Below are 26,303 nucleotides of genomic sequence, written 5' to 3'. Positions count from 1 at the left end.
GAATCAAAAAGAAAGGCATTCCGAGTGGTCCAATTGTGCCAGCATCCCCAGTATCTAAGAAAGTGGAACAAGATCTTCATATGCAACTGTGCCGGTGTGGGATATTTTGGCCGTACAAAAACCCAATCGAAAGGGCTTAGCGAGAAACCAACCACAGCTCGCCAAACCACTGACAAGAGCGACCCAATATTCTTAGCGAGAGGGCAAGAAATAAATCGATGACGGGCCGATTCCACAATAGTGGTGCAGAAGAAACAATTGCCGTTAGAGATTTGACGCTTGAAAAGAGCCGAGGCAAGAGGAAGACCACCAATCATCACCCTCCAAAGAAAGACCTTGCATTTGAAAGGTGTCTTGTTCAACCAGCCCTCCATCACAGTTGCCTTCCACCATGACTGAGATTTCCACAATCCCCATACAATATTAGCTTTAGTAACCAGCCATTGATGATCTTTAATCAGAAGAAGGTACACCTGGTTAGCTGAGGCCTTTTCCAAATTCAACCGACCTGCAAGGTCCCAATCCTGACAAGGGCAATCCAAAGCAAGGGCAAGAAAGGGTTGCCTGCTTTGGAGCACTAACAAAAGCTGTTCCCATAAAACACAATATCCACGACAGATTCTAAAACACCTCCGGGCCGTACGAAACGATATCAAGACATTACGACTGGCAAGGGTGGCATCTGCAACTGAAGTCAAGCCCATACGGGCCATGCGGTTAAATTTTGGCCTGAGCTCATGTTTGCCTTCCCACGAAAGTAATCTCGACGCTGCCAACAGTTCCAGTTGAAAAGAGTTAGTATGTAAGTGGTCCTCCGCTGGATGCCAACGCGCCTTCTGGAAAACCAATTTCCACGAGCCGACCAAATGAACAAGCAGGGATAAGGAAGGACTAGAAAACCGAGAGTCTGCATAAAGAACATGCCACCAGGAGCTCCGAATTTCTGTATTACCGTGCAGAAGCCCGCGGTCCTTAAGAAAATAACGGGCTATAACGGCCCACGGGTGATGATCCATGTACATGGCACGAAAAAGAGACCAACGAAGGGTCAGCATATGAGTTTCGACATCCAAAATAGCCCCACCACCCATGCATTTGGAAGTACATGTATACGACCAAGAAATCCATGAAATGCCTGCCTGTAATGAATCCTTCTTCCATAACATGAAAAGAACGGGCCGAGTAAGAGCATTCAAAGTAGTATTAGTCCAAGGCAGCAATGGCAAGAAATGTGTGAGCATTGGTAGCATAATTGTCTGGGCCACTTTGAGGCGAACATGGAAGGGCCAAGCTTGCGACTTCCAATACAGAAACTTAGCTACCAATTTCTGTGAAATCCACTCTAGTAGTTGCTTCGGCCGAACATCAACACCCAAAGGGTACCCAAGATGCCTGACAATGGAACCACGAGGAACAACCTGACCCTGCCAGCCCAATGACTGTAAATCGGAATCCGTGCAATTGAGAATGGCTGATTTGAAAGCATTGATACGAAGACCAGAAGCATGACCAAAGAGTGTCCAAACATCTAATGCCTTGCGAATATTGTCCTTGTCCGCACACAAAATCATAAAGCTGTCATTAGCCAAAGATTGACTAATGAAGTGTTGTCGAAAAGGAAGAGACAATCCAGCCAACTGAGTAGAAGCTGCCATAGAAGGAGCTCAAAGAGGTACAAAAGCTATTGAAGTGCCACAAATTATGAGGACTTTGACAGTTATTTTCTAGGACAGCACTATAGTTTTTCTGTAATTCTACGCTTTCCAAAATTAGTACAAATTTGGCAGTTTAAACTATACATAAATAAAGAATTTGTTAATTTTTCATGTACCACAGCAAACTACCTTTTAAGGGCTAACTCCTACTCATAGAACGACCAGCTCTCTAGAAGATTCTACTATATAGTTTTGATATCTACTATAACAATTCAAGGGTGCCCAAAATAGAAGTGCCTTGAAAAACAAAGTCATTACAACTTCACATCTACAGGCCTCTCTTCCATAAGTAAATTACTAAGTTAGCTCACTGAGATTATCGGTATAGAAACACCTCTCATGCTTTTCATTTGATCCTCCAGACACCACTTCTGTAAATTTTGACCTTGTATGCTCAGAACCAACTCCAGCCTGATCCACTGTGACTGAAAATCTAGAGATATTACAAGCTGCTCGACCAGTTTTTTTCTGGAAATCCAGCATTGATACAAAAGCATCAGATAAAGGTAACAAGAAATTGAGAATAACTGGTAGATCATACACAACTACTATCTTTGATAACTCAGCCGTTTCCATTGATTCAACATCACATCACCAGAAAGTAGACTATTTACTTTAAACTCAAATTTGATACACAGCAAGATACAATACCAAGTTTCTCTGCGCATGTGACCACAGCAAAAAGGTATAGCATATTAGGTATCTATTGAAATGCACGACTTAATTTAGAACACTTCACAGCATTCCAGACAAGTATAGAGTGAAGGCAGAAAAGGGTGAGAGAGGTTTATTTCCCTTCAACAAAAAATTGTGGTCCTTGTGCAAGTTTTAAACAAGATTTCAACTCAACTTTTAGACTGAAAGTGAGATAATTCAGAGATTTAAACCCAAATGGATCCGTAAGGGAGTGAATACAGTGTTGCATAAGCCACCAGATCCCTGAGCATTGTACCGTCCATTCACACTCTACCTACTCTACTTGCAGGGTTGGCCAAGAACCCTCTAAACGAGCAAGAATGAAGTTTGAAACTACGTTGCATTGTCCATTGGCATATGGAAGGCAAGCTTTCTGTAGGCAGGCAACACATGAAGATGTACTGTCTTCTCAGCAATGCACAGCAAGCATATAACCAACATATACAATCTTATCACATGTGATAAGCACAATAAAGAAGCTCCATTACTTTTCCCATTAAAAGAGGAAAAGTACAAATATACTGCCTTCTAGCAAACTTCAATTCTCAAAGAGAATGCTTTGGCAACTCACATTCAAGAATTTCCTCTCGCATCTTCGCATAAGCCGAGGGAAAGGTTGACCCATTGTTCCTGAGGTTCGCAACTCTGCGCAAGGCTGCTCTAGCTCTCATGCTCCATGCTGCCATCTGTGTAGTTTCCTGTCGCAGGAGGAAAGCGATGGAGCTGGAAGAAGGCGCTGTCAGATTGCAAGTACATCAAACCAAGCATATCAGCGCATCGCAAGCCATCGATGGCAGCCCTGCAAGTTGGAGCAAATGAATGCTCTCCCGCAAGACCTGCGATACTTCTTGTCATTGGCTTTTCCCCTTATATAACACTCGCACACAGGCTAGCACCTGTTAAGGCCTCTGAATGTGTACGTAAGGAGCTGCATGAGAATCCTGAGGGACACAGGGCTATGCATAAATCTGCTCATCTGTGAGGCTGCAGATTGATAGTCGTTGCACATGAGGAACAATGGTTCAAGTGAACTGTTGAACTGTTGAATCACCACGGTTGGTCATGAGGATGCAGCGCATACGTTATTGTAGTTGTATTGTGAAAAGCCTTTAAATTCTGCTCACGATTTTTTGCAAGGAGGTGCAAAAGACATTGTCAATACTCCCATAGTTGCTCCATGGTAAAGAGGATTCACACAAAATTTCCCCATAGGTTTTAGGGACGGCTTAGCACACCATGATTCCAAGAATATCCCTATATCATGTTGGAAAAGTGGATACCACACTTTACTAGGGTGACTCCAGTATGAGGGCTATAAGTGATGTCACAAAGTTAAGATAGCCATATTTTTAGTAAGTAAGGAGGATAAAAAACATGTCATACCATGTTTAGGTCACTTGTAAAACTCTCACAAACTCTAGTCTAAGCTAGGTGTGACACAACCCTTATAGCCCTTATATGCACAAGCATGATACTTATGGGAGTTTACAATATTCGAACCAGTTGATATGTTAACTTTCAATGGACCTTGCCAAATCTTACATCAAAGAGGAGATGGAAACACATATTTACCCACTATCCACCAACTAATAAGTGCCCATGTTGATAGGTACGTCGAGTTCATTCACCCATCCTCATATTGACTAACAAGACCACCATAACAAAAACAATTAAAATATACATGCACATGTCATGGCTCTAGAGTCTTGATAAGGCTTCTCATAGCTTGATAGATAAATATATGCATAGTATTTGGCATCATGAATGCTAAGATGTAAACCTATCTCCATATATGTAGGAACAACTTATTATATTTCTTGCATCATAAAATGGAAATCATACTTGAAGGCCAACAAGGAGGCACTCCCTCCAATGAGCAAGAGCCATTGTTTTTATGTGGAAAGACGATAAAAGCTGGCAAGACAAAATAAGTAGTATGAAGCTTTAACACACTGGGTCAACAAAGTGTTCAAGTGGGCAAGAACCCAAACTTACTAATGCGACATGCAAACATAAGTATCCAACTAAAAGGGAAATGAGTTACTTACAGATTTATCACACTAGAAGAAAAAGGGCTCACTTAATGTTTGAGTGGGCAAGAGCCTAAACTTGCCAAATGTATCATATAAACATAGATATCCAACCAAGTGATGCATCCAACATGACTTTAAAATAGATTTCCAATTATGTATCCAACAAGACTCAAATATATACCACTTGAGTGATACATTCAATCAAACTCATAAGGCAAGTGAGTAATATGGAGCTTTATCGCACTAGGAAGGATGGAGGGCAAGGGTTGGGATTTATCAAATGCATCATATGAATGTGTCCAACCAACAAGTGATGCATCAAGCAAGACTTGAACTCATATCTGCACAATTATGACCCTTAATTTGAGTGTGTAAGAAGCAAGCTTTTTTGGGCAACCTCTAATTCTTATTCCACATAGTCCACTTATTCCTCCTCTTCTCTTGGGCATATATCAAGCACAACTATTGCTCTTTCACTACCACCACCATCGTCACCTCCACGACCTCCACCTTCTCCTCCTTCACTACTATCTCCCACTACCATTTGCTACTACCACTTTCACTACAACCACCTCCGCTGCTTCCCACCACCACCACCCCCACCCATGTTTCTCCCCCCATGTTAAGTACCTCTCTCTCTCTCTCTCTCTCTCTCTCTCTCTCTCAATTAGTAACTTCTTGCTTTCTCCCTCTTATTGTGTGTAGTAATTCAATTGTGCACACATAAGTGAAACTACAATGCACATGTTTTTGCTACATTCAATTGTGCACTATTGCGTGAACTTACTGTAAGAGGATATGATATCAAATAGGTTGTTACATTTACTACAAAAGCATGTGATATATGTTGTTTTTCAAATCATTCAAATAGTTAATATTAGGACAACAATGTTACCTCATTGCTACCCAATGAAGTGTGCACATATACTTTCACATGTGCACATATATCTACATTCCACCCCTCCCACGATTCTTTGTACGTGCTTTATTTACATATCTTATAGTACTACAATTGAGCAAAACCACATACACAATTTGCTACATTTGCAAGTTCCTCTCTCTTTCTCCTATTCTCTCTCGTCCTCATTTCATTGAGCATGAAAATTAATACAATCAACTAATTATAAATGTACATATTCATTGTGCACATCAAATATTAATCAAATTTTATTGCTAGAGGTGGAATGGGTGCAATTGCATGTTGCTGGTGATCATAGCCTGTCCTACTCGGTTGGGGAGGCAACAAGTCAAAGCCTTCTGGAGATTTGTCAGGTCATTGCTTTCTTTTTTGCAAACAACAATCCAAAATAATGTGAGGGGGAGGTAAAGCGACCATAACAAAAATCAAGAGAGGGGCTACTTACTGTCAATTGATTGGCCATTGCACCATTGCATTTTTCTCGAAGTCAATCTTAGGCCTTCACACCTCTCTAAAGCACGATGGTGATGAGAACTCCCACTCGTCCAAGGAGCAAGCTCAATGAGGGAAATTTATGTTGATATACCATGCCTTCTCCTATCCTTTGATCACCTCGAAAAGGATGACATGATCTTGTCTTTTGAAATCTAATCTCACCATGATGGAGGGGTTTATATTTACTTCTTGCAAATATATTGCTTCTTAGATTTCCTACCATCAAATACCAATTGTGATTTAAGTAAACACAATGGCCAGGTAGGAACAAAGCCAAATAAAGACTCTCTTAAAGAGAGAGAGAGAGAGAGAGAGAGAGAGAGAGCCATATCGAGGGTCAAGGATAGAAATAAAAAACTGGAATTGGAAGGGGAGGGGAGGGGTCCTTTTATACACAAAGGAGAGAGAAAATGGGAGAGAGTGTGTGCATGAAAGAGGGATGAGAGAGAGGGAGAGAGAGCATGTGATTTGTGGGTCGTTAGCAGTCCCTTCTTGGGTGAAAAATAAATTCACAAGTCCCCATTTTTCACTCGAGAAGGGGTTGCTAACGACCCCCTCTTGGTGAAAAAATGTTCCGATAAGCAATCCTTTCTCTCTCAGGGGAGAGAGAGGTAGAGCGATAATGATATGTGTTTTTTTTTTTTTGCTGGGAAGGTAGCCCTTTCTTTAGCAAAGAATAATTCCATAAGTCCCCTTCGAGATAAAAGAGGGTGTCTATGGATTTATTTTCCACCCGGGAGCAGTTACGAACAACCTCTTCTCAATGAAGAAATATTCCACAAGTCCTATCCTTCTACTCTCGAAGGACTTGTGGAATTCTTTTTTGTTAAGAAGGGACTGCTAGCTCTGGTAGCCCCTTCTTGGCAAAAAATAATTCCATGTAACCTCGTTTGTTTGGGAGAGGGGACTTATGGAATCATTCTTCGTCAGAGAAGGGTTTACCCACAATCCTTTCTCGACAGAAAAAAATACATGTATTGCTCTCTCTCTACCTATCTCTTTACATCTCTCTCTCTCTCCAAACAACTAACTAAACTTGTATTTAGCATTAATTAGTACTAACTTAGTTAGTACTAATTACTTAATTAGTTACTATTTATCAATTTGTTTATACTAGCTAATTAAGTTTAATTAATTAATTTGTTAGTAGTTGGGGATTAGTTATTAATTAGTGAGTACAATTTGTTAGTTAGGGATTGATATTAGTTTTAATTAATTAATTAATTAGTTAGAGAATAGTTATTATTAGTACTTAATTAATAAATAATTAGTATTACTTAATTAATATATTCATATATTACTATTAGTTAGTTTGAATATTAATGACTTATTAGTATTAACATGCTAATATATTAATTGATTTATTAGTTTTAATTAGTTAGACTGTTAATAATATTAATTTAATATTAGTTAGTTAGTATTAGTATAATGTTAGTATAAATTAATATATTACTAAATTAATATTAATTAATTAATATATTAATTAGTGTTCATTAATCAATATTAATATTAATACTGATACTAATGTCAATATTGATTAGTTAGTTAGGACTAATAAATATTAATGTTAGTATTAATTATTTAATTAATATTAATAAATAATGCTAATGTTAGTTAATATTGGGAGGGGAATAAAATTTTTAATCCCTGGAAGGGGATGCCTCCCCCCCCCCCCCACACACACACACACACATATATACTCTCTCTCTCCGTGTCTCTCATTCATACAATTAAAATATCATACAAGAAGCTTTTTTGTAAAAATTTTCCATTTTTATCATTTTTTAATTAATAGTAATTGTTATTAATCAATTAGCATATTAATTAATGTTAGTATCTTTTATGGTCAATGCCATTATTCATTAACATTAGTAATAATACTAATACTAATATTAGTATTCATTAGTTCATTAATATTAGTAAATAATACTAATGTTAGTTAGTATTGGGAGGGGAAAAAAAATTTTACCCTTGGAAGGGGGTGCCTCCCAACACACACACACACACACACACACACACACACACACACACACACACTCTCTCTCTCTCTCTCTCTCTCTCTCTCTCTCTCTCTCTCTCTCTCTCTCTCTCTCTCTCTCTCTCTCTCTCTCTCTCTCTCTCTCTCTCTCTCTCTCTCTCTCTCTCTCTCTCTCTCTCTCTCTCTCACATTTTCATACAATTAAAATATCATATAAGAAGCTCTTTTGTCATTTTTATCAATATTAATTAATGTGTTAATATTAATTAGTATCTTAATTAATAAACTATCTATATGTTAATATTAATAAGCCAATCAATTATTTAATATTAATTAGTATATTAATTAATTAATTAATTGATATTAATATAATATTAATTACTATAAATAAATTATTTATGATTAGTATACTAATATATTAATTAATCAATATATTTAATATATTAGTTATAATGCTTTTTATAGAGGGGATGAGAGAGAGAGCGTGTGTGGGCTAGGATTATTTTATCGCCGAAGAAGCTAGTGCCCGCATATCTGGTAAAGAAAGATCTATTGAACACCCGTCCCCCCCGCCCCGGGCTGGCTCTCTTCATACCTTACAAAAGGGGCAAGTCGACAATTGAAGAGATTTATGGAATGTTGGGGATTGAGGTGGTAGGCAAAAGAGGGGAGAGAGATATATAGAGAATGTGATGCAGAGTTATTTGGGTTTTTTATAGAGAGGATGGGATATCAAAATAGAGAGGCGGAAAGCGCTCTTCTTGGGCTACTTGTTTTTGTTTTAGTAGAATTTGCAAGAGTCAGATGTAATTACATGTGGTAAGAAAAGCAGAGTCGAGGCATGCCGTGAACTCATCCAAGAAGTGGGTAATGGAAGGTCGGAGGTCTTGTGCTCCAAAGGTCTTCAGGAGTGGTGGCATTAATGTTGTAGATAAAAGGAAAGCTGTACATGCCATGCTTCCCCTAGTCAAAATTCAAATCGTGGCACCTGGGGTTAAGCCACATAGGTGGGGTCATCCCTTTCATATAGTAGCATGTTGTAAAAACCCATCCATGCCTCAAAATTAGTGTTCGAGATTCTTTGGCGCCATTTAGGTTGGGCTTCATAGCCTTTGACCTTTCCTGGCTCTTTCATGACTAGTACCTCATAAGCTCTCTTCTCCATAACGTGGGCTTTCTTGCCCTCTCACCCAACCACCACTTTCCTAGCCTCATTGCAACCTGTATGGCTCCTTCAACCACTGGAGAGGGTAGCACTCAATTCAAGGCAAAAGGGTAGAAGAATTTAAATTCAAATGGTGTGCACCCATTCTCCCATTGCTCCCAACGGTTTAATTCCAGTGCCCAATTGATACGCATGTTTTCCTCGATTTGTAGCATCTAGACATCAGGCATGTCTTTTGGTCTGACATTAAACTTTCTCCTCGTGAAGTCAACCAACTCTCTACATTTCCTTTTTGCCTCAATGATTCTTTCTTCGCTGGTAGGATATTCTTCTTCTTGGCCTTCTACTTCCATAGTTAGAGGTGGAGGGCTCTATTCACTAGGTTATGTCTTTGTGTCAGTCGGTAGGCTGTTGTGGTTGGCTACTCTCGGTGCTATTGTTTTTCGATTCCAAGTTGCTCTAACTCCTCTATAGAGAGCCCTACTTGCAACAAAAGTTACCTTCGTTGCGCTAATCTTGGGTTAGTTCTTGTCTTTGGGGTGTGCTCTTGGAGCCCATATTTTATGGCTCTCCTTGAGACCTCCAACTTCCTCTTTAGCCCTTCCACAAGTTGTCATCCTCGGCCTGAGTTACATGAAGTACTGTATTGAGAAAAGCATGTTGCTAGACCTCTAGCCTTGCCTTCACTACTTTGGCCCTTGCTTTTGCTATGATTATCTTGCTTTCTATTAGGGCAAGGCATTCAGCTATGTCCATGACCCTTCCAAGGTTCCTCTCTTCTCAGGCCGAGGCCTTCTCCTCCAACTTGCCTTGACTTCCATTTGTAGCCCCATTTCTCCCTCTATCTTTTGCACTTGTAGCTCTTTTGCACTTTCTTCTTCCTTCTCCACCTCCATTTTCTTCCTTGCTTCTAATTCCACCTTTAGGTTGTTCACCAGCCTTTAATAGATGGTTATCTGCTTTGTCTTCTATAGTTAGTAGGTAGCAAACACATCCTTTTCCTCTTCCAATTTTGCCATGGTGTCCTTCCTGCCTTCCTTCATATTTTCAAGTTGGCCTAGGAGCTCTTGCATGTACTCATCGTAGTTGGTCATTGTCAGCATGGCCAATGGAATAGACATTGTGGATTCTTCAACCTTGGACTTCTTTGGGTCCTTTTTAAATTCTGCATCCATAGCAACAAGTCTCTTTGTCCCTATTATTGGAGCTCCACCACCATTGGGCATTGGGCTGAGATGCTTCATCGAGTTCAATAAGTACTACACCCACACCACAACATTGCTTTGGTCCACTCCCCCTTCTGAGGTCTCCTGGGTGGTGACTAGCATGGCAATTAGGGCTAGTGGTGGTGGGCTAATGGGGGCCTTTCCCTTGCCTCACAAAATGGACTCTTGAACTCTTTCTTTTGCTACAACGCTGTGGAGCCTGGTTCATCACTTGGGGTTCTCCTCGTGAGCTCTTTAGGTCGGGAGGCTTGCTCTACCAACAACCGCAAAGATAGGGCCATTTACTTGTCTTCTTCTCTTTTCCGCCTTTCCTCATTTTCTATTTGCTTTTTTCTTTGTTCCTCTTTCTCCCTTCTTGACTCCTCTTCCCCCTTTCTTACTCATTCCTCTTCCTCTTCTTATTTCTTTCTCTATTCATCTTTTAATTCCCTCAATTCCTTTTGTGCAGCTTCTACTTTTTGATATTCTTCTGCCATGGTTTTCTTCCTCTTGCCTGGGATGCTCAGCTTAATTTTTCTTTTTCCAACTTGTCTCGATGGGACTAAGCCCTCCTTCCCTTCCTCACTGATGATTCTCTCACTCAAAACCTCTTCTTGTTGGTGGGCTTGGGGTGGAGCTTCCCTCTTTTTGGACGATGGCACTAGTGACATGTGGGCTGATGAGTGCTAGGGGGTTTCTTCTACCACTTCTTGTCTTTCCAAGTCTTCAATGGCCTCCTAGATGATTGCAGTGAGTACACATCCAAAGTCTATGTTGGAGGCATTATCTAGTGGCGTTTTCCTTGCGGCCTCTGCTGTGGAAGTCAGAGATTGTTGCTTTGGCTCTTGTGGCTAGAACTTTTGCTGATGATTCCACGATCTTATGCATGTAGCCATTCCAATTAATCTCACCTAGAGACTTGGCTGTGAGGCTCTCCAGTAGTGGCACTCCAATCTTGCTCATCAAGGCATTGTACCTTCGATTGGAGAATGGAGCATGTACTGTTAGCCTTGTCCATCCCTAGCATACTGTAAACATCTCTTTTGGGCTGCCTCTTGGGTTTGTTGATCAGCCTTAGAGCTCTTTCTACATTTCGGGGCTCAACTCTAGTTCTATTCTGCGAATCTCACCTCCCTGTCTCACTATCCTAGTGCCATGGTTCTTGTTCGCATAAAAAGTTCATAGGAATTCTACGCACTTGCTGTAGTCGATGTCTTGGGTGACTAACCTTCTCCATATATTTACCAAGGTTACCCTCATTGGCCATTTGTTTTACCACTTTCTCTTTCATCAGCACACTCTCTAATTTTTGAATGCTTTTGAATTTAAGATGATTGAAGGCCCTTGTTTCCATTGCTAGGCCGTATGCGTCCTATTCTTCTTTTGTGAATGGGATCTTACTGCCTTTGTCATGCTTAGCTATCTGGAGTTCCTGTCATGATGCGACAACTCACTATTAGTTTACTTGAAAATACTTTTTGCGAAAAGATGAGGGGTTATGAATATATGCTATGAAAAGATGAAGTGCTCAAGTACAGAATGAAAATCTTTGCTTAAATTAGTCCACACAGTTCCGCCCAGCATTTCATGAAAATTTTTCTCAAGTACAAATTGACATTTATCAGTCCTATTTGATTTTTAAAAGTTTGGTTGAAGGTTCAAGTTGTGTCTTCTTTTCCGCCTTACCCCCTCCCCCCCAGGAGTGATGAAAATCCTTCCTAGGATTGGAGGATGAAGGGTGAAGGGCATGAACCGCGTGCATGTTGTGCTTTACTTCATCATGAGCCAATCATAGAAGGTTGGGTTATACTCCAAGTGGGCGTGACAATCCATGTCATGAGGTCTAATGCCTATGTGTGTAACATAAGTCAGGACATTAGTGAGGAAGTCACCATAGTTTATCATGCTAGCAATATGTCGTTCTTCCTCAGTCTGAAATAGGGGTGAGCCATGACATATTCCTCTAAAGGTTGTTTGTGCATGATGGTCAAGACTCTGAATGAGGTAGGAGACACATAGGTAGGGTTGTACTCAACAATTTTGATTATGAATCTCTGCTCGACATTGGTCATGATTTGGCAACCCCCTTATTCCCATTGGAGACACAGAGCATACCATTTTTGTAGAAAAGAAGAATCAAAGTCAGCTAGCTTTGTCAGCTCTTCTAGCTCCTAGCTTACTGCAGAGACTTTGCTCTTGCAATAGGATGTGATCAACCATTGTGTGCAAGCTTGCTCTTGAGAGATCTCACTGTCAATCAGCCATTTTGAGAATCTCGATGAACATGAACCCATATTTCTCCCGCATGCATGGCAAGGAGTGCACTTCCATTGCCAAAGTCTCATCAAGGAGGCCTAAGCCCCAGCCATTCATAGCTCCTGGCTAGCGTGGTGAATGTGGCGTCCAAGCATCTGATACAAGTGACGAGGTCATTTCTTGGCTAGGTATAAGGTCAATGTAAGGATGGATCTCTGCTTGTAGGAGGGTCTAAGGCCTACGGGAGGTTAGGGTTTGGTTGAGCTAGATAGCTCAACTATTGATGCCTACCTCATGGGTGGTTCAATGGGGTATCTGTCGGCCACTTGTGCAATGGATTGGTCTTGTGGCTTAGTTGATGTGCTGTTCTTTACTTGTGGAGTAGTTGGAATGATAGAAGTGTCAAGTTGAGTCAGTTTGGATGCAGCGGGCTACAGTCTTGGTCGATAGACCTGTTGGGCCTCTATGGATTTGGTGCTTGTTGAGTCAATTGGTTTCTCATTTCTGGCTAGCTTACTATTTTGTGGAGATGGACTGGAGGGCCTAGACTAGGGGGCATTTGTGCCACTCGTAGTCTTGGGCAACCAAATCTAGTTGTTGCCTTTGTAGTAGCCTTGAGTGTGCAATAGATCTTTAGGCATCCATCGCAACTTGACCATTCGTCTACTTCTGTAGTGCCAGCTTTGCCTCCTAGGCCTAGAACATGATGTTCTGTGGTTACGAGTTTGTGTAGTTTGTTGGATTTTAGGCAGCTACAGTTGGCATTTTGGCACCCATTTGAGTTGTTGCTTAGTGAACTTGGGTGTGGCTCCTTTAGGTGGCAGGATGTTTGTCTTGGTAGGGTTGGACAAGTTACGACCCCCCTCCTTAGACCTTGCACTTAGTCCCTCTACCGATGGCACTACTGCTGCAATCTATAATGGAGTTGTAGTACCCCTTGCTAAAAGTTGTCACTATCCAAACATTGCCAATGGTGAGGTGAATGCGTTACGAGTCATAGTTGACATTGCAGAGTGTGCTTGTTTCTTAAATGCACGTCCTAGTAGTGATTCCTTACCAATAGCCTTGGTGTTAGGCATCATGTAGAAGATCATAGGTAGGCTTTCAATCTCGATAGAGACTGCTATTTTGCACATTTCCAGCAATAAGTAGGACTATCCCCCAAATGGGTTGAGTTTGGCATTGGTAGGCTGCAGTTGGGGCTAACCAATGAGGGTCCAATGGTTGTGTGTAAGGATATTACAGTTAGCTTCCTTGTCAATAAGTGCGTCAAAGATATATGTCATGTGACCAGTGGCCAATATACACAGGCATGCAAGTGCCACTTCTTCCTCATCCTCTTTCTCAATCTCAGTGATAGTGGCTACTCTTATGTTTATAAGCAAGTTCAACATTGGAGGCTTGTGTGGTGGGTGCGCTGGTGTTGATCGATTGCTAGAGCTCCTAGCCATCATGATGAGTGGTACTATTGATGGTGGAATCCTACTCTTCAGCAACTAAGCTGGTGGGACTTTGTGGGGCTCATCGACTACCCTATCAGCCTATTTATAGTCCTCCTCTTCATCTAAGAATGGTAAATCAATGGTGGCTAGCATATGCATCCAATCTGGCTCATTGTCGGGGCAAGGGATATAGTTTGTTAGTAACCCATAAGAATTCCTAACTTGTGAGTCTCCTTTCAAGAGCAGAGATGGTATCCAAGTTGACCAACGTGGTCTTTCAGGTATCCATCTTGACTCTTACAACCTCTGATCTATTGCCTAAGAATATGAGACCATTGCCCCAATCTTCTATCACTCATGTGTTTCGCATCCAGGATTGGCCTAGCAAGATATTAAGTCCACTTCCCTTCATGACTATGAAGTTCACTGAGAAGTGGACTTTCGCTATGGTCTAATCTTTAAGCACTCCAAATGGTCTAACCTTCGTTGGCCTAGGCCATTCATTTCGCCATAAGTGTCCATTTTGACATTAGAGAAGTGTTGTTTAATGGTACATAACACCAATCTGATGGTCAAAGATGGCGCAAAGACACTCGGGAATGGAAGTTACCTAGCCAATTGTTGATGTCCATCCGAAGGACAACTGGCTTTGAATCATTGGATGCTAGGAGAGCTAGTGGAGCCCCCCTTCTAAAAGGTTGTCGTCTATTCCCTAGGTAATAAGGTTGATTATACGGCTACGAGTACGACAATCACCTTTATAATTGGCAATGCATTGCATCATGGCCAAACCTACCGCAATTGGCATAGGGTCTCGATCTAGGATCCATGCACTCGGCTAGAAGGTGGTTTCCTCCAAAATGCACATATTCCATGTGAGGTTGTGTGGGCCTTCTCATCATCTCTTGAAGCGTAGCCAACTCTAGCTTCATGTCCGCCAACTCCTGGCTTTGGTGTCGACACTCTTTCCCTTGTCTTGGGTGCTTTGGTTGGATAACGGTCGTAGCTCTTTTTGAGGTTCTAGAGATAGTGTTGTCTTGAGTTATGGGTCTCAAGCTTCTCTCCTTGAGTAGGTCATCCACTTGTATGGCTTCTTCAAAGACCTTAGCTAGCATATCCCTTTGCAGGGTGGTTAAGTTGCTTACTAAGGCCCTTAAAGCTCTTCGCTTTGGATTCCACTTATGAACACATTGGAGATTGCTCATCCTCTAAGTTGCTTTGCGGGGCTGGGATTCTCTTAAAGAGACTCTACATGTGGGTGACAGTCTCAGATATCCTCCTTGTCATTTTGACTGATGTTGATGAATCTAACGATGAGGTTGTCACAGTATCCCACCTTAGAGAATCTCTTGATGAAGAGACTCTTAAGGTTATTGAAGTCATTACATTCATAGACTAGTGTACCACGTCCGTCCTTTGTCTCCTAGACAAAGTTCAAAAGCTTGTGCATGTTGAGTAAGGTCCGAGAGGCTGTTAGCCTCGCATACTTGTTCAAACTGCTCCATAAAACTATACGGGTCATTGTCAGGATGATACTGGTTGAGTTGCTTAGAAATCACTGGTATCTTGGTTTGGCTCCTAGAATTCGTGATTCCTAGTCTTGCTAGCAATGTAGTCACTAGAGCTGCTCCCCTTTGCTTCGTAGCTATGTTGTTTAAGAGTTGCTTCTCATGAGAAGCTTGCCTAGTGTAAGATCAATCTCTAAGGCTCTCTCTCTCTCAACATTTGGTCCTGTCCTAGTTCTATTGGCAAGAGCTAAGACACATTGGATCTCACACATTTCTATGTCTTGCCTTAGCTTTTGAGCTCGTTACTCTTGGTGATCGGTGGCTATGCTTAATAGTGCTTTCCTTGCTTTCCTTGCCAACCTTCTCTTATCCTCTAGATCGGCTATGATGTCTTCGACTGGTCTACCACTCTGATACTCCATTTTGGTTTGTAGGTTATATTGGGTTATCAATGGGCTGGATGTTGACTGGGAATTCTCCCAAGTCAAGCTCCTCATTTCCCGGGTTAGTGCTAACTCCTGACATATTGTTGACTTCTTGATCAACTAGGGCATCGATAAGATTGATCAAGTTGGGTAGATCTATGTCCCTAATCATGTCTGTCACTGTTGCTCCCTGGAGGCTCAACAATTTGAGTCTTTCAGTTCTTGGTGATTGGGGTCCTTGCCCACTGTTTGATGTCTAGGGTTTCCTTCTTCTAGTGGATTCGTTTAGCTTACCTTATCTTGCGCGAATTCCTTGTTATTTACAATCCTCAATGTTACGGGCACTCAGATGCTACTGGTGTGCTCCTCAAAGTGCACTGTGCGAAATCAGACTATTAGCTTTTTTGTGCATGCCAAGTGTTTAATTGATGCAGTGTGTGAATGCAATGAAAACAATATAGTGCAGCATACAATTTTTTTGATTCTTTCGTGTGTGTTAAATGATCACTCTAGTTGGTTTGTTCTCATCTCTACAGTATCCTAGACGTGTGATTTGAGGGGTAGTAGATTTGGTCAATGAGTTCGGGTCTCTTTCGTGACATAGGGTTGAGGGTCAGTGCCATGGTCATTTTCTGGGCTGTTAGATTACAATTCTTGAGTTTGGTGCCTTATGAGCCGTTTCATGCATTTGGAGGCCTTACAAGGGTGTCATCGAGATTGGATTTAGTCTTTGCATGCCTTGGGGTGGATCCAATTTGCCAGGATCTGGATTTTGCACAGATCTTTTGAGTGACAATGTTCGATTTGCAGACTCAGATGTCTAAGTTAGTTACCTGTCTGAGTCCTACTGTCTGATTTGCAGCATTCGAGTGCCTATGACTCAAGCCGTCCAAGAGGAGTGTCCAAGTTTGAGTGGTCTCTTCGAGTCTGAGTGGTCTAGCGCTTGGTCGTTTGAGTGGATGGCTGTCTGAGGCTAAAAGAATTAGATTCAGGGTCTTAGTTTGAGTCTCGGACTTGGATGATTTTTGGTTGTCGAAATGGACTTGTGACTTGAACTGTCCAAGTGGTAGCGGGACTCAGACAACTATGGAATCCGTTTGAGTGTGGTGGCGCGTGGGGGTCTAGAACAACAAAAAATCACTTAAATACTCATGGCGCCTATCCTAACATTGCAACTAGGGTCCTAACTAGTATCAACAAGCATTAGTTGACACTTAGAGCATACCTGTAGGGCTCGGGAATACGGAAATGCAAATCGATGAACAAGTTTGTGCTCTTGCCGTGTACCTCTCTCTCTCTCTCTCTCTCTCTCTCTCAAGCTCTCTTAATTGAATGCACATAAATGAGGTCTCTCTCTGCCCTCTCTTGGCTTCTTAAACCCTTTCTCTCTTGCTTGGTTGCTTCCCCCTTCTCTCTCTTTGCCGTGTTAATGCCTTAAAGCTCTCTTTTCCTTGGTTTTTCCCACGTTTTGGGCCTGCTATTATAACAGAAATCCTATTGTGTGTTTCTTTGTTGTCCTTGTTTTTTTCCTTACCTAAATGCATCAAAATCACAAGCAACCACTTACAATAATCCAACCTACTTACCTAAATTAAAAAGAAAAACTTACTTGCAAAGGAGATTGAATACCTCTTCAACTCCCTCGTTTCCTCTGTATCTCAAGCATCGGTTGTTCAGGGAAAACCCTACTTCAATACTTGAGTCAAGCCCAAGCAAGCAAGCAAGCAAGCAAGAAGAAGAAGAAGAAGAAGAAGAGAGCTAGTTTTGGCCACATACAAGACTGAGCTTCTTCATTCACTTTTTGCCTTTTATATAAAACCCTAATCCCCTTTGGACACCCCATCGCTTTTTTATATACCTAGACATTGTGACTCCGTGAATAATATCATGAGATACTTGAAAAGCATTGTAGATAAATACATTTACTATGGTGGCTAGGATACTATAGTCGTGGGTTACACTGACCCAAGGTGTAGAAATGCGTGTCCTTGTCTACTACTGACGCACAATATATTACAACTATTGAGGCTTGCAAGGAGGCCCTATGGTTAGGCCGTTTGGTTGTAGACTTTGGTATTATTGTTACTTCTACACTACATTCGGATTCTATGAGTGCTATTTAGTTGGCCATGAATTCGGTCTTCCATGAGAAGACAAAGTACATTGAGGTGCGCTATCACTTCATCAAAGAAGTGGTAGAGGATGAGTTTGTTGAGCTTGTTTAGATCTTGACTGAAAAGAATCTTTTAAATTTGCTCAATAAAAGTCTCTCATCAAAACGTTTTATCTTCCTTAAGAAAACGGTGGACGTAGAATGAGATGACGTCTATTCCTCATCCTATTATACTTTACATATATTGGTTATTTATTACTTTTTTCTCGTTCTCTTCTCACTCAAGACACATTTGCCTTTAAGTGGGAGGTTGTGAGAGTAAACATGCATATAATTATGCCACCTTTATTTATTACACACGTGTTTACTACAGGTGGCAGGTGCCAGTTACTTTATTCTTTATTCTTTTAGTGAATATTGAATAATGAAAGATTGAGAGTAAAGACAAGTGTAGTGTATCTACACCACCCTATATTTACTACACAAATCATGACCGTACACCTATACACTACAGGTAGTGGATGCCCATTATTGTCACTTTATTCTTTATTATGCCGATCAAACATTGTGATTGTTAGAGTTCTAACATATAATGTCTCTTTCTCTTACTCTCTTGCTCCATTTTCCATAGCTCTTGCTTTGCTCTTGCTTCTACTTGTGTGCTTTCACTCGATGTCTACCTTTTAAGAAAGATATGATGCAAAGTGTGAGAGCATGGATATAATACCAAGCTTCCATGGAAAATGGGCTATTCTTATCATGAAAAAACTGGGATATCCTTATCTCAAAGTAGTATTCCAGTAAAAAGAAAACTTATAATATTTGAAAAGAGGGCCTAATTTGGAGCTTCTAACTTGAGAAGAGACCAACACTATCACATGAATAATGACTATTGATTAACTGCCAATTGACACATTGAGAAATGTGAAAGAAAGCTAAAATCTATTTTTCGATGTGTAATAGTTGTGCTACACATTTTGTCACTACTTGCATTTGAAAGTAAAGGTGATTATAATTTTAGTAAGTAGGAAAGAAATAGGTCATGCCACATGATGAAACCTAGACTTAATTCGAAAGGTGATTATAATTTTAGTAAGTAGGAAAGAAATAGGTCATGCCACATGATGAAACCTAGACTTAATTCGAAATTTGAAATATCTAGCAAGTCTACATGTGATTGTACTCTAAAGAAGTGCGAGATGGAACGAGGAATGGGAAACAAAGGAAATTACACTATGATTTTATTAGTTTGTGTAGCCAAAATTCTGGAGTCCCTTCCCAAGTCACAAGAGGAGAGGACTATACTTACTAACATACTATATTGCTAAGTTACTCCTTGACATAGTGAATATAGCCTTCCAAATTCCAAACAAACGTGCACGTTTATGAGCTGAATTTCCAGGCGAAGAGTTTCAAGTTGAAAATTTATGGAGGTCTTCCATGGTCAAAGTAAGCTTTCTACAGGGAGATTTGTAAGAAGATGCTAAGGAAGCAGCTTACTGTTGTGTGTGTGAAATGTCTTGGTCGTGTGGGATTGCATATGCAACAAAAATTTGAACACATAAAATAGAACATCTGAATGCAAACCCTCTTCCATTCCTAATCCAATTAGGAGAGAACAAGCCGGCTAACATATGAGAAGTCTCAACCTTGCACCAGCCCCAGCTTCAGTTAACAACTTCACCCAACTGGCTCATTGTGTCATAGAGATGACGGAATGTAGGATTTAGGTCCAAGGAGTCTTTGAATAGCTTCTCTAGACCCTGTGAGCTCTCATCAAGAAGGGCAGCATGATGCTCACCATCATTGCCCTCGTCATCACTAGCATCAGGATTCAGCTGACCATGGTGTGGTTCTTCTATACCTTTGCTGGTCTTGTTTGTCCAGGATCTTGATGAGCCCACTTCATGGTGGGCTTCTGTGCCACTGACCTTGGGAGATGTCTCCTCAGCTTGCATGAGCACCTGGCTCTTGCTGCTATGCAAAACCTCAATCAGACCTATATGGAGGTGCTTCTGGCCGTGGTGCAGGCCTTTAATAGGGGATCTTAATGATGGCGACTCGAGCGCTGGTGTTACCTCCATGCTTTTGGCAGACAACTCTGTATCCGCATCACGGATTTTCTGTACACGGCCACCATGCTCATCATCAGCATCTACACTACGAGCATATTCAGAAGCATGACATTGTCCTTCAGACACTGAGGCTGAGGCTTCCCCACATGGCTTCAGGCTATTCTCACTGTATAAAGACCCTCCTTGCAGACGGTAAATTTCCTCGGAGGGAGGACGGTTGTCAGCCTCATCCACATGCCCAGAAACACCTGCTGTTGAACACTCCATGGGCGAAGAGCTTTGATCTTCTATTGCAGATGTCTCGTCAGTTTCCTCAATTGTCATTGGAGGATCCCCTGTCAGCAGCCCCGTGTAGCGCTCCCACGACAGCAAATCTGGCCACTCTGCAGGGCTTTGAGCCTGCATGACTTTCACATCGACTTGAGGTGCATGACCACGATGCTCTGTACTTAGGCTAGCAAATTTCACCCTGTGTCTCGCTCCATGTCCATCACAGTGTCCACCCTTCTCCCTGCTCTTTCTCTCCCCTGCCATAAGATCTGAAGTAAGCCTCTTGGCCCATTCATTGGGAGACAGCCCCTCTAATCGATCCAGACAAGAGTGGGTCGATGGCTGCTTCTTCTTGTTCTTGGTGCTTGCAGTCTGCTTATCACACACTCTTCCCTTGCTCAGCTTGAATGAGTTACAAGGAAGACCCTTACCTCGCATCAGGTGGGACTCTTTTGCTGTTGATTTAGGCTTACTGCCATCAACCCTACCATTGCTTGTTGGAAGATGATTCCCCTCAGAGTTCCTTGTTTTGGCAGTGGAGAGATCTTTGAGTATGTTGCCATTCAGGTCTCGTGGTATAAAAATGCACCCATCCATTTGTGAGGATAAAGAGTCTGGAGACCAGGCATCAGTGAAGGTATTGATGATCCTTCTGTCAGAGAGGTCGCCGAAGGCCGATGAGTTGCTACACAGGCCGGCTGCATTCCTCCAGGAGCAGCTTGACAAGGGCCTCTTCATACACCGAGAAGGGGGCCTCTCTAGGAAGTAGCTGGCAGAGTGCAGGTTGAGGTCATTCTCGGAGTGAGGCCGTCTGTCCGTGTTGAGATCAGCATAATCCAGTGCGCCAATCCGAAGGCTATGGCTGCTGCTGAGAAGATTGCCGAGGTTGATGTCATTGCTCAAGCTGCTGGAGGAGGGCCAGGACTCATCAATGGGGGATGATTTGAGCCTGGCCTTCTTGGCGATGACAAGGGTATCTGGCTCAGGGGAGCCCCATGTGAAGGAGGTTGGTGTCAGCAGCTGCTTCGGGGGGCTAGGGCTGCTGGTGCTGCTAGGGTTTTGAAGGCTGTGGGGGGGGAGGTTCTGAGAGGTCCTAGTGTGTTTAATGCGCGGGACATGATCGGTGCAGGAGGCAGATAATTTCTCGAAGGATCTGATTCTGTCTGAGCTAGCAGCAGAGGTTCTGGAGGAGAGCCGCTTTCGAACATCAGAGTAAGGGTAGACGCCATTGGAGAGGTCGAAGAGGGGCTTGAATCGGGCTGGTTTGTAGGAGAGGGGGGTGGGATCAGAGAGGCCGCGGAGGGGGGGAGCAAGGGCAGGGGCGGGGTGGAGGTAGGCATTGACAGACCAGGGCCTGCGGAGGAACACCGGGTAAACCCCCGGATCGTGGGGGTTCTTGCGCCGCTCCGTGAGGGACTTCTGCGACCGGATGCGCCGGCACATGCTCAGCACATTCTGCAGGTGGCTCAGCGACACGAAGGGCGACTGCGACCGGTTGCTCTGGATCTCGTGTAGGAGGCGGACGGGCACGTGGAGGTTGGTGGTGGCGCGGAGCGAGACCTGGCTCCGGGCGCGCGCCCGCCGGTTGCGGCTGAGGAGGGGCGCGGTCATGCGGGCCCCGGCGCCCGGTGCCAGGGTGGAGAAGCCGCTGTGCTTCACAAGCGACACGCGCCGGAACGTCTCCTTCACCTCCGCCATGTCGTCCTGCCACACAGGGGGCCGCCGAGTGCTGCCGCCGCCGCAGCCGCCGGCGGCGGGGCTTCTCCTCTGCCTCTGCTGCTGCATGATCTCTCTCTCTCTCTCTCAGAGCTTCCCCGCTATGGCATCAGATAATGAAGTCCGTTTGCCGCGTGCTCTCAAGCTATGGCGGCGAATCGCAGAAGGAGACCACGACGACCGAAGAAGGTGGTGAATGTAGTTTTGTGTTCGTTTGTGTTTCGAAAAAAAGAAAAATCGGGGCTCATGCACGTACACAAAACCATAAAATGCCTCTTCCAATCTTGCCAAACACACCCCTCCCCCCCCCACACACACACATCACCCCCAAGTCTTTACCATGCTCAGACTTATCATAGGGCCTGCCTACAATGGTCAAATATTGTTCCTAACGTGAAAAATATTAGAAACTTGTAGCTATGCACTTTGTGAGACATGTTGCTATTTGTTAAGGTTTTTTTAAAATATTTTCTTTAGTGAAAAAACTTTTAACCTTGAAAACAATCAATGCTTTAGCCTTCTCCTGGGGAGGCAGCAAGCCAAAAATGTGATCGCTAATTCAGCATACATCTGAAAAAGGTTTGCAACATTGTGAAGGACAATGCTTCAAGGCACTGCCTATAGCCTAATAACCAGCTTTAGGAAGCCTTTCACAAAATACTTTGTATATCCAAAGTTTGGGGTTGAGCTTCCTAGTGATTATCAAAACATCTCCATGCAATGCATTAATATAATATATAGGCACTTGATATATCGATCTACCAAAAACTATAGAGTTATGAGACTTCCAAGTAGACTTAAATGTTAGGTCTCTCAATAGATTCACCAACTTCATATTTGATCATCAGGTCCACCCTTATCACCAAAAAGAGTAATCTTCATATTGAAGTAGCCTTGAAGGTTGTTAGTTCTTAGCCATGTTTTGACTTTCCTCCACACATGTTTGACATGATTGCATGATTGGCAAAGTGGGGAGATAGGAAATATCATGGACAAATGGCTTTTAAGGGGAAGTTTATGAGTCACAACCTTCCACAAGAAGGTGTTCAACCTATTAGTAGGGGGAGTAGCTTTCCAAGTCCTTTAAATCCTTCTCTTCCATGTGTCCATACCAGCCAAAGGGAAGTGTTTTTACACGTTCATCTATATGTCACCGTTTTTCTTTTATCTTTTTTAAAAAAGTTTTTTTTGTTTAGTTTTGTAAAGTTTTTTAAAATTGAAAAAAACTAAATCGAATGAAACAAAAGATAAAAAAGCAAGTTTATTTTGTCGCTTTTCGTTTTGTGTAGAACGCAATATTGCAACGCAAAAGCAACGTGCATGGTGTAAGCTCTCTTTGAAAGCTCAACCCTTCGACTACTCCGGTGCTTGACATGTTGCTCTCGAACGAGCGACACTTGATGTGTTACTCTTGCACTAGCGTCGCGTGCGACACAGTGTGTGACAAATGAGTATGTGTGTGGTGCTACTACGTGTGTGCTTACGGCGGTTGCTCTAATGAATGACGAACGTGTTGTTGATCAACTTGATTGCCAGCCACGATAGACAAATAAGGTCATTTTTTGAGTTGTCAATGTCAATGTTTATTACATTTATTAATTTATTAGTTTCTATTTAAGTAATATTACTTAATTAGTTAGACTTATCAGTAGTATTAGTATCAGTTTATTAGTAGTATTAGTTAGTTAGACTCATTAGTAGTATTAGTAGTTATAGTATTATTAGTTAATTAGTTAGACTTATGTAGTATCAATAGTATTGAAAGCAATTAATAGTTATTTAGTAGTGAAAAGAAAGGAAAAGAAAACGATCTTTTGAATATATGAAAAAAACAAAAATGTAACAATCTTTCAAATGTATTGAAAAAAACAAAACCATATTTCTTTTAAACAAATTGCATATTTTGAATGGACAGGAGAATGACACATTCCCTCATAGTTATTTAAATATGAAGAGACTTGCACCAACTCTTCGGCATGCTGTACAGCATGTTTTTTCATTTTATTTATTTTTAAAGTATTATTAATATTTGTTCATTTTAATATTTATTGATTTTATTTATTTATTTCAATCACTATTAAGTAAAGAATTAAAAATCATAATTCTCATACGTAAAAGAGATAACCTAGCTTTTTTATTTTTTTAAAAAATATGTAATTATGAAGTATAGCATGTTGTTTTCATGAACAAGTGTAGTATAGTTGAATGACAAAAATGTATTGTTCTCATCAACATCAATGTATGCTACGCAAAAACAAAGTCACAGGGCATCCTTCAGGACTTCTAGAGAAAGGAAAACTATGGCTTATAGAAAAACATCATTAAAACCCTTACCTACAACTTGGTATGACATAGACAAATTTAGAATCATCTTGGGCAACAGAATGTGAAAGAATCATTAGAACACTAACAATGTACGTATCATGTGGTATAGTCACAATGCAACATCATGTTGTCATCTTGCAAAAGAATGATGCATTCACAAAAGAAGTACAAGTAACAATGACTTTGTCAAACACTATTCTCATCCTTACATGCCAACAACATGGAGTTAACATGATGATAATAAAATGTCAACCATGTCTTGGAAACAAAGATAGAAATAAATATGTGTTCTCATTGTTACCATACTACACTAAACGAATTATCAATGCAAAGCCGCTATAGCTTCAACTCTTGAGTATCATTGATACATTCATCTTGGTCTCCAAAATGACCTAGGCTTTGCATCCTCAGGAGGAAATCCATCAAAGGATCCTAGAGCTCCATTGTGAAAGCTCTCCATTCGACCCAATGCTCCAAGTAGAACACAAGAATGAAAGGGGTTACAGTTTGGTTGACAATATAGTCGAGCCAAGCCGACAACATGCATTCCAAAGAGTTGATTAACAGGTGTTCACATGCATCATATTACGAAATAATAATTGTCTCATAGAAAGAATAACAACATTTAGGACGGATGGCTTGCTTGCAAGAAGCTCGCCCTACCTAGATATTACCTTGGAAAATGCAGTGTTTCTGTTCCTATTCCCACTTGGACATTGTGCCTATAATGGAAATATCTATCTTAGTGAATACATCAAGATGCGGGCATCAACCTTGTTCTTTGTGTATACCTTATGCAAGCCTTACATCCTGATTTTATACCAGCTAAAACAAGTTGCCTTGATCACGAATAGCACAAGCACAACTTGCCTACAAAGAGGCATCGACAACTACAAGTACGCAAACAAGAATAGTTCCAATGAGGAGATCGTCAAGCACATCCTTTGCTGCAGTGTTCCCGCTTCAAAACTACTGAGATCCCCATCTTAGCACCAGTGTAACTTGAAGGACCTTATCACAATGGTCGATGTATGGAGCATGTCTCATTTCTTCCTTATGTTCACTGCTGTAGACAAGGTCATTAGTACAAGGTGGGCCGAGATCAACAAGTTGGAATGCACTGCAAAGCAATTCAATCTTGAATTCTCATAGAAAGACTGTCCCATTGAGAGTGCCATCCTCTTCCATAATAGGTTCCAACTTTTCTTCAACCAATACATTCTTGGTAGAGCTGCTTGCGTTGGGTGCGTCCATCACCATGTCATTAGGTATGAAATCTAACATAGGGGCTCCTTATATGCACATGCGATCCTATGGTTATGTGAGGCAAATGTTGCAAATATGACAAACAAGATATGTGCATACATTCCATCCAACGATGATCAGTGCAGTTCGATAACAAAACTAAAAGCCCTCGTCATGGCAAAGCAAATTCATAGGTATTGTCATGCCTTGTACATAAGCAAAAGTAACAGCCACGGTAAATGCAACTATGGATTTCCGTATGCCTCACGTGATGATCTAAACCCAACAATAGACCTTGAAACTCAATGATACATCTACTATTGTCCTACATATGAGCATCAAAATGTTGTGCCATATTACCCAATGATACTTCTCCTCTAGGGAGTGCACATGAATATTCAAAGAGTAACAAAATTTTCCATCTCTTACTACTTGCTTAAGTATGCAATGAAGGTGGAGCCGATCGAAAAGTTAAACATCTAGACAGAAGATGCCAAGAGATTGGGACTGCAAGACTTGGACTCAAACAAGCAAAAAGTAATTTCTAACACAACCTACCAATTGATGAACATGATCATTCAAAAGACCCCTTTCATCAAAGACAACCCAATGATATTCATAGTACCTCCAGTAGCTTCTGACCATAAAAGTAGCATTGCATCAATACGGATAAAGATGTTAGAGCTCGCAAAAGAGTTCCAAACAATTACTGATAGTACTCT

At 41.6% G+C, this 26,303-nt stretch overlaps 2 protein-coding genes across 3 annotated transcripts in view; both read right to left on the bottom strand.

Annotated features, from left to right (window-relative positions):
- The window catches only part of LOC148027153 (pentatricopeptide repeat-containing protein At2g33680-like), a 41,680-nt gene extending 38,080 nt beyond the window's left edge, over positions 1 to 3,600 (bottom strand). Inside the window, exons 1-2 of one of the 2 annotated variants that reach the window (XM_087691697.1) lie at positions 2,983 to 3,600; positions 2,050 to 2,183 (exon numbers count right to left, since the gene is read on the bottom strand). In XM_087691697.1, the coding sequence (XP_087547823.1) occupies positions 2,050 to 2,183; positions 2,983 to 3,036 (188 nt within the window). In that variant the 5' untranslated portion in view covers positions 3,037 to 3,600. Of the gene's footprint in view, positions 1 to 2,049; positions 2,184 to 2,982 lie in introns of those variants that run through there. The other variant, XM_087691698.1, reaches the window with a different exon arrangement.
- Positions 3,601 to 19,190: 15,590 nt separating this feature from the next.
- Positions 19,191 to 22,218, bottom strand: LOC148027152 (uncharacterized). The gene has a single exon (XM_087690588.1). It carries the CDS (start codon positions 22,078 to 22,080, stop codon positions 19,618 to 19,620), a length of 2,463 nt encoding a protein of 820 aa, XP_087546714.1. The 5' UTR covers positions 22,081 to 22,218; the 3' UTR covers positions 19,191 to 19,617.
- Between the last annotated feature and the right edge of the window lie 4,085 nt (positions 22,219 to 26,303).

The sequence above is a fragment of the Lygodium microphyllum genome, chromosome 13 (assembly GCF_053477565.2).
Source record: "Lygodium microphyllum isolate KBCC chromosome 13, Lygodium_microphyllum_v1.1.10, whole genome shotgun sequence".
Taxonomy (NCBI): Eukaryota; Viridiplantae; Streptophyta; class Polypodiopsida; order Schizaeales; family Lygodiaceae; genus Lygodium; species Lygodium microphyllum.
The sequence above is the reverse complement of the archived record's forward strand: the minus strand, read 5'-3'. Positions and strand labels throughout refer to the sequence as shown.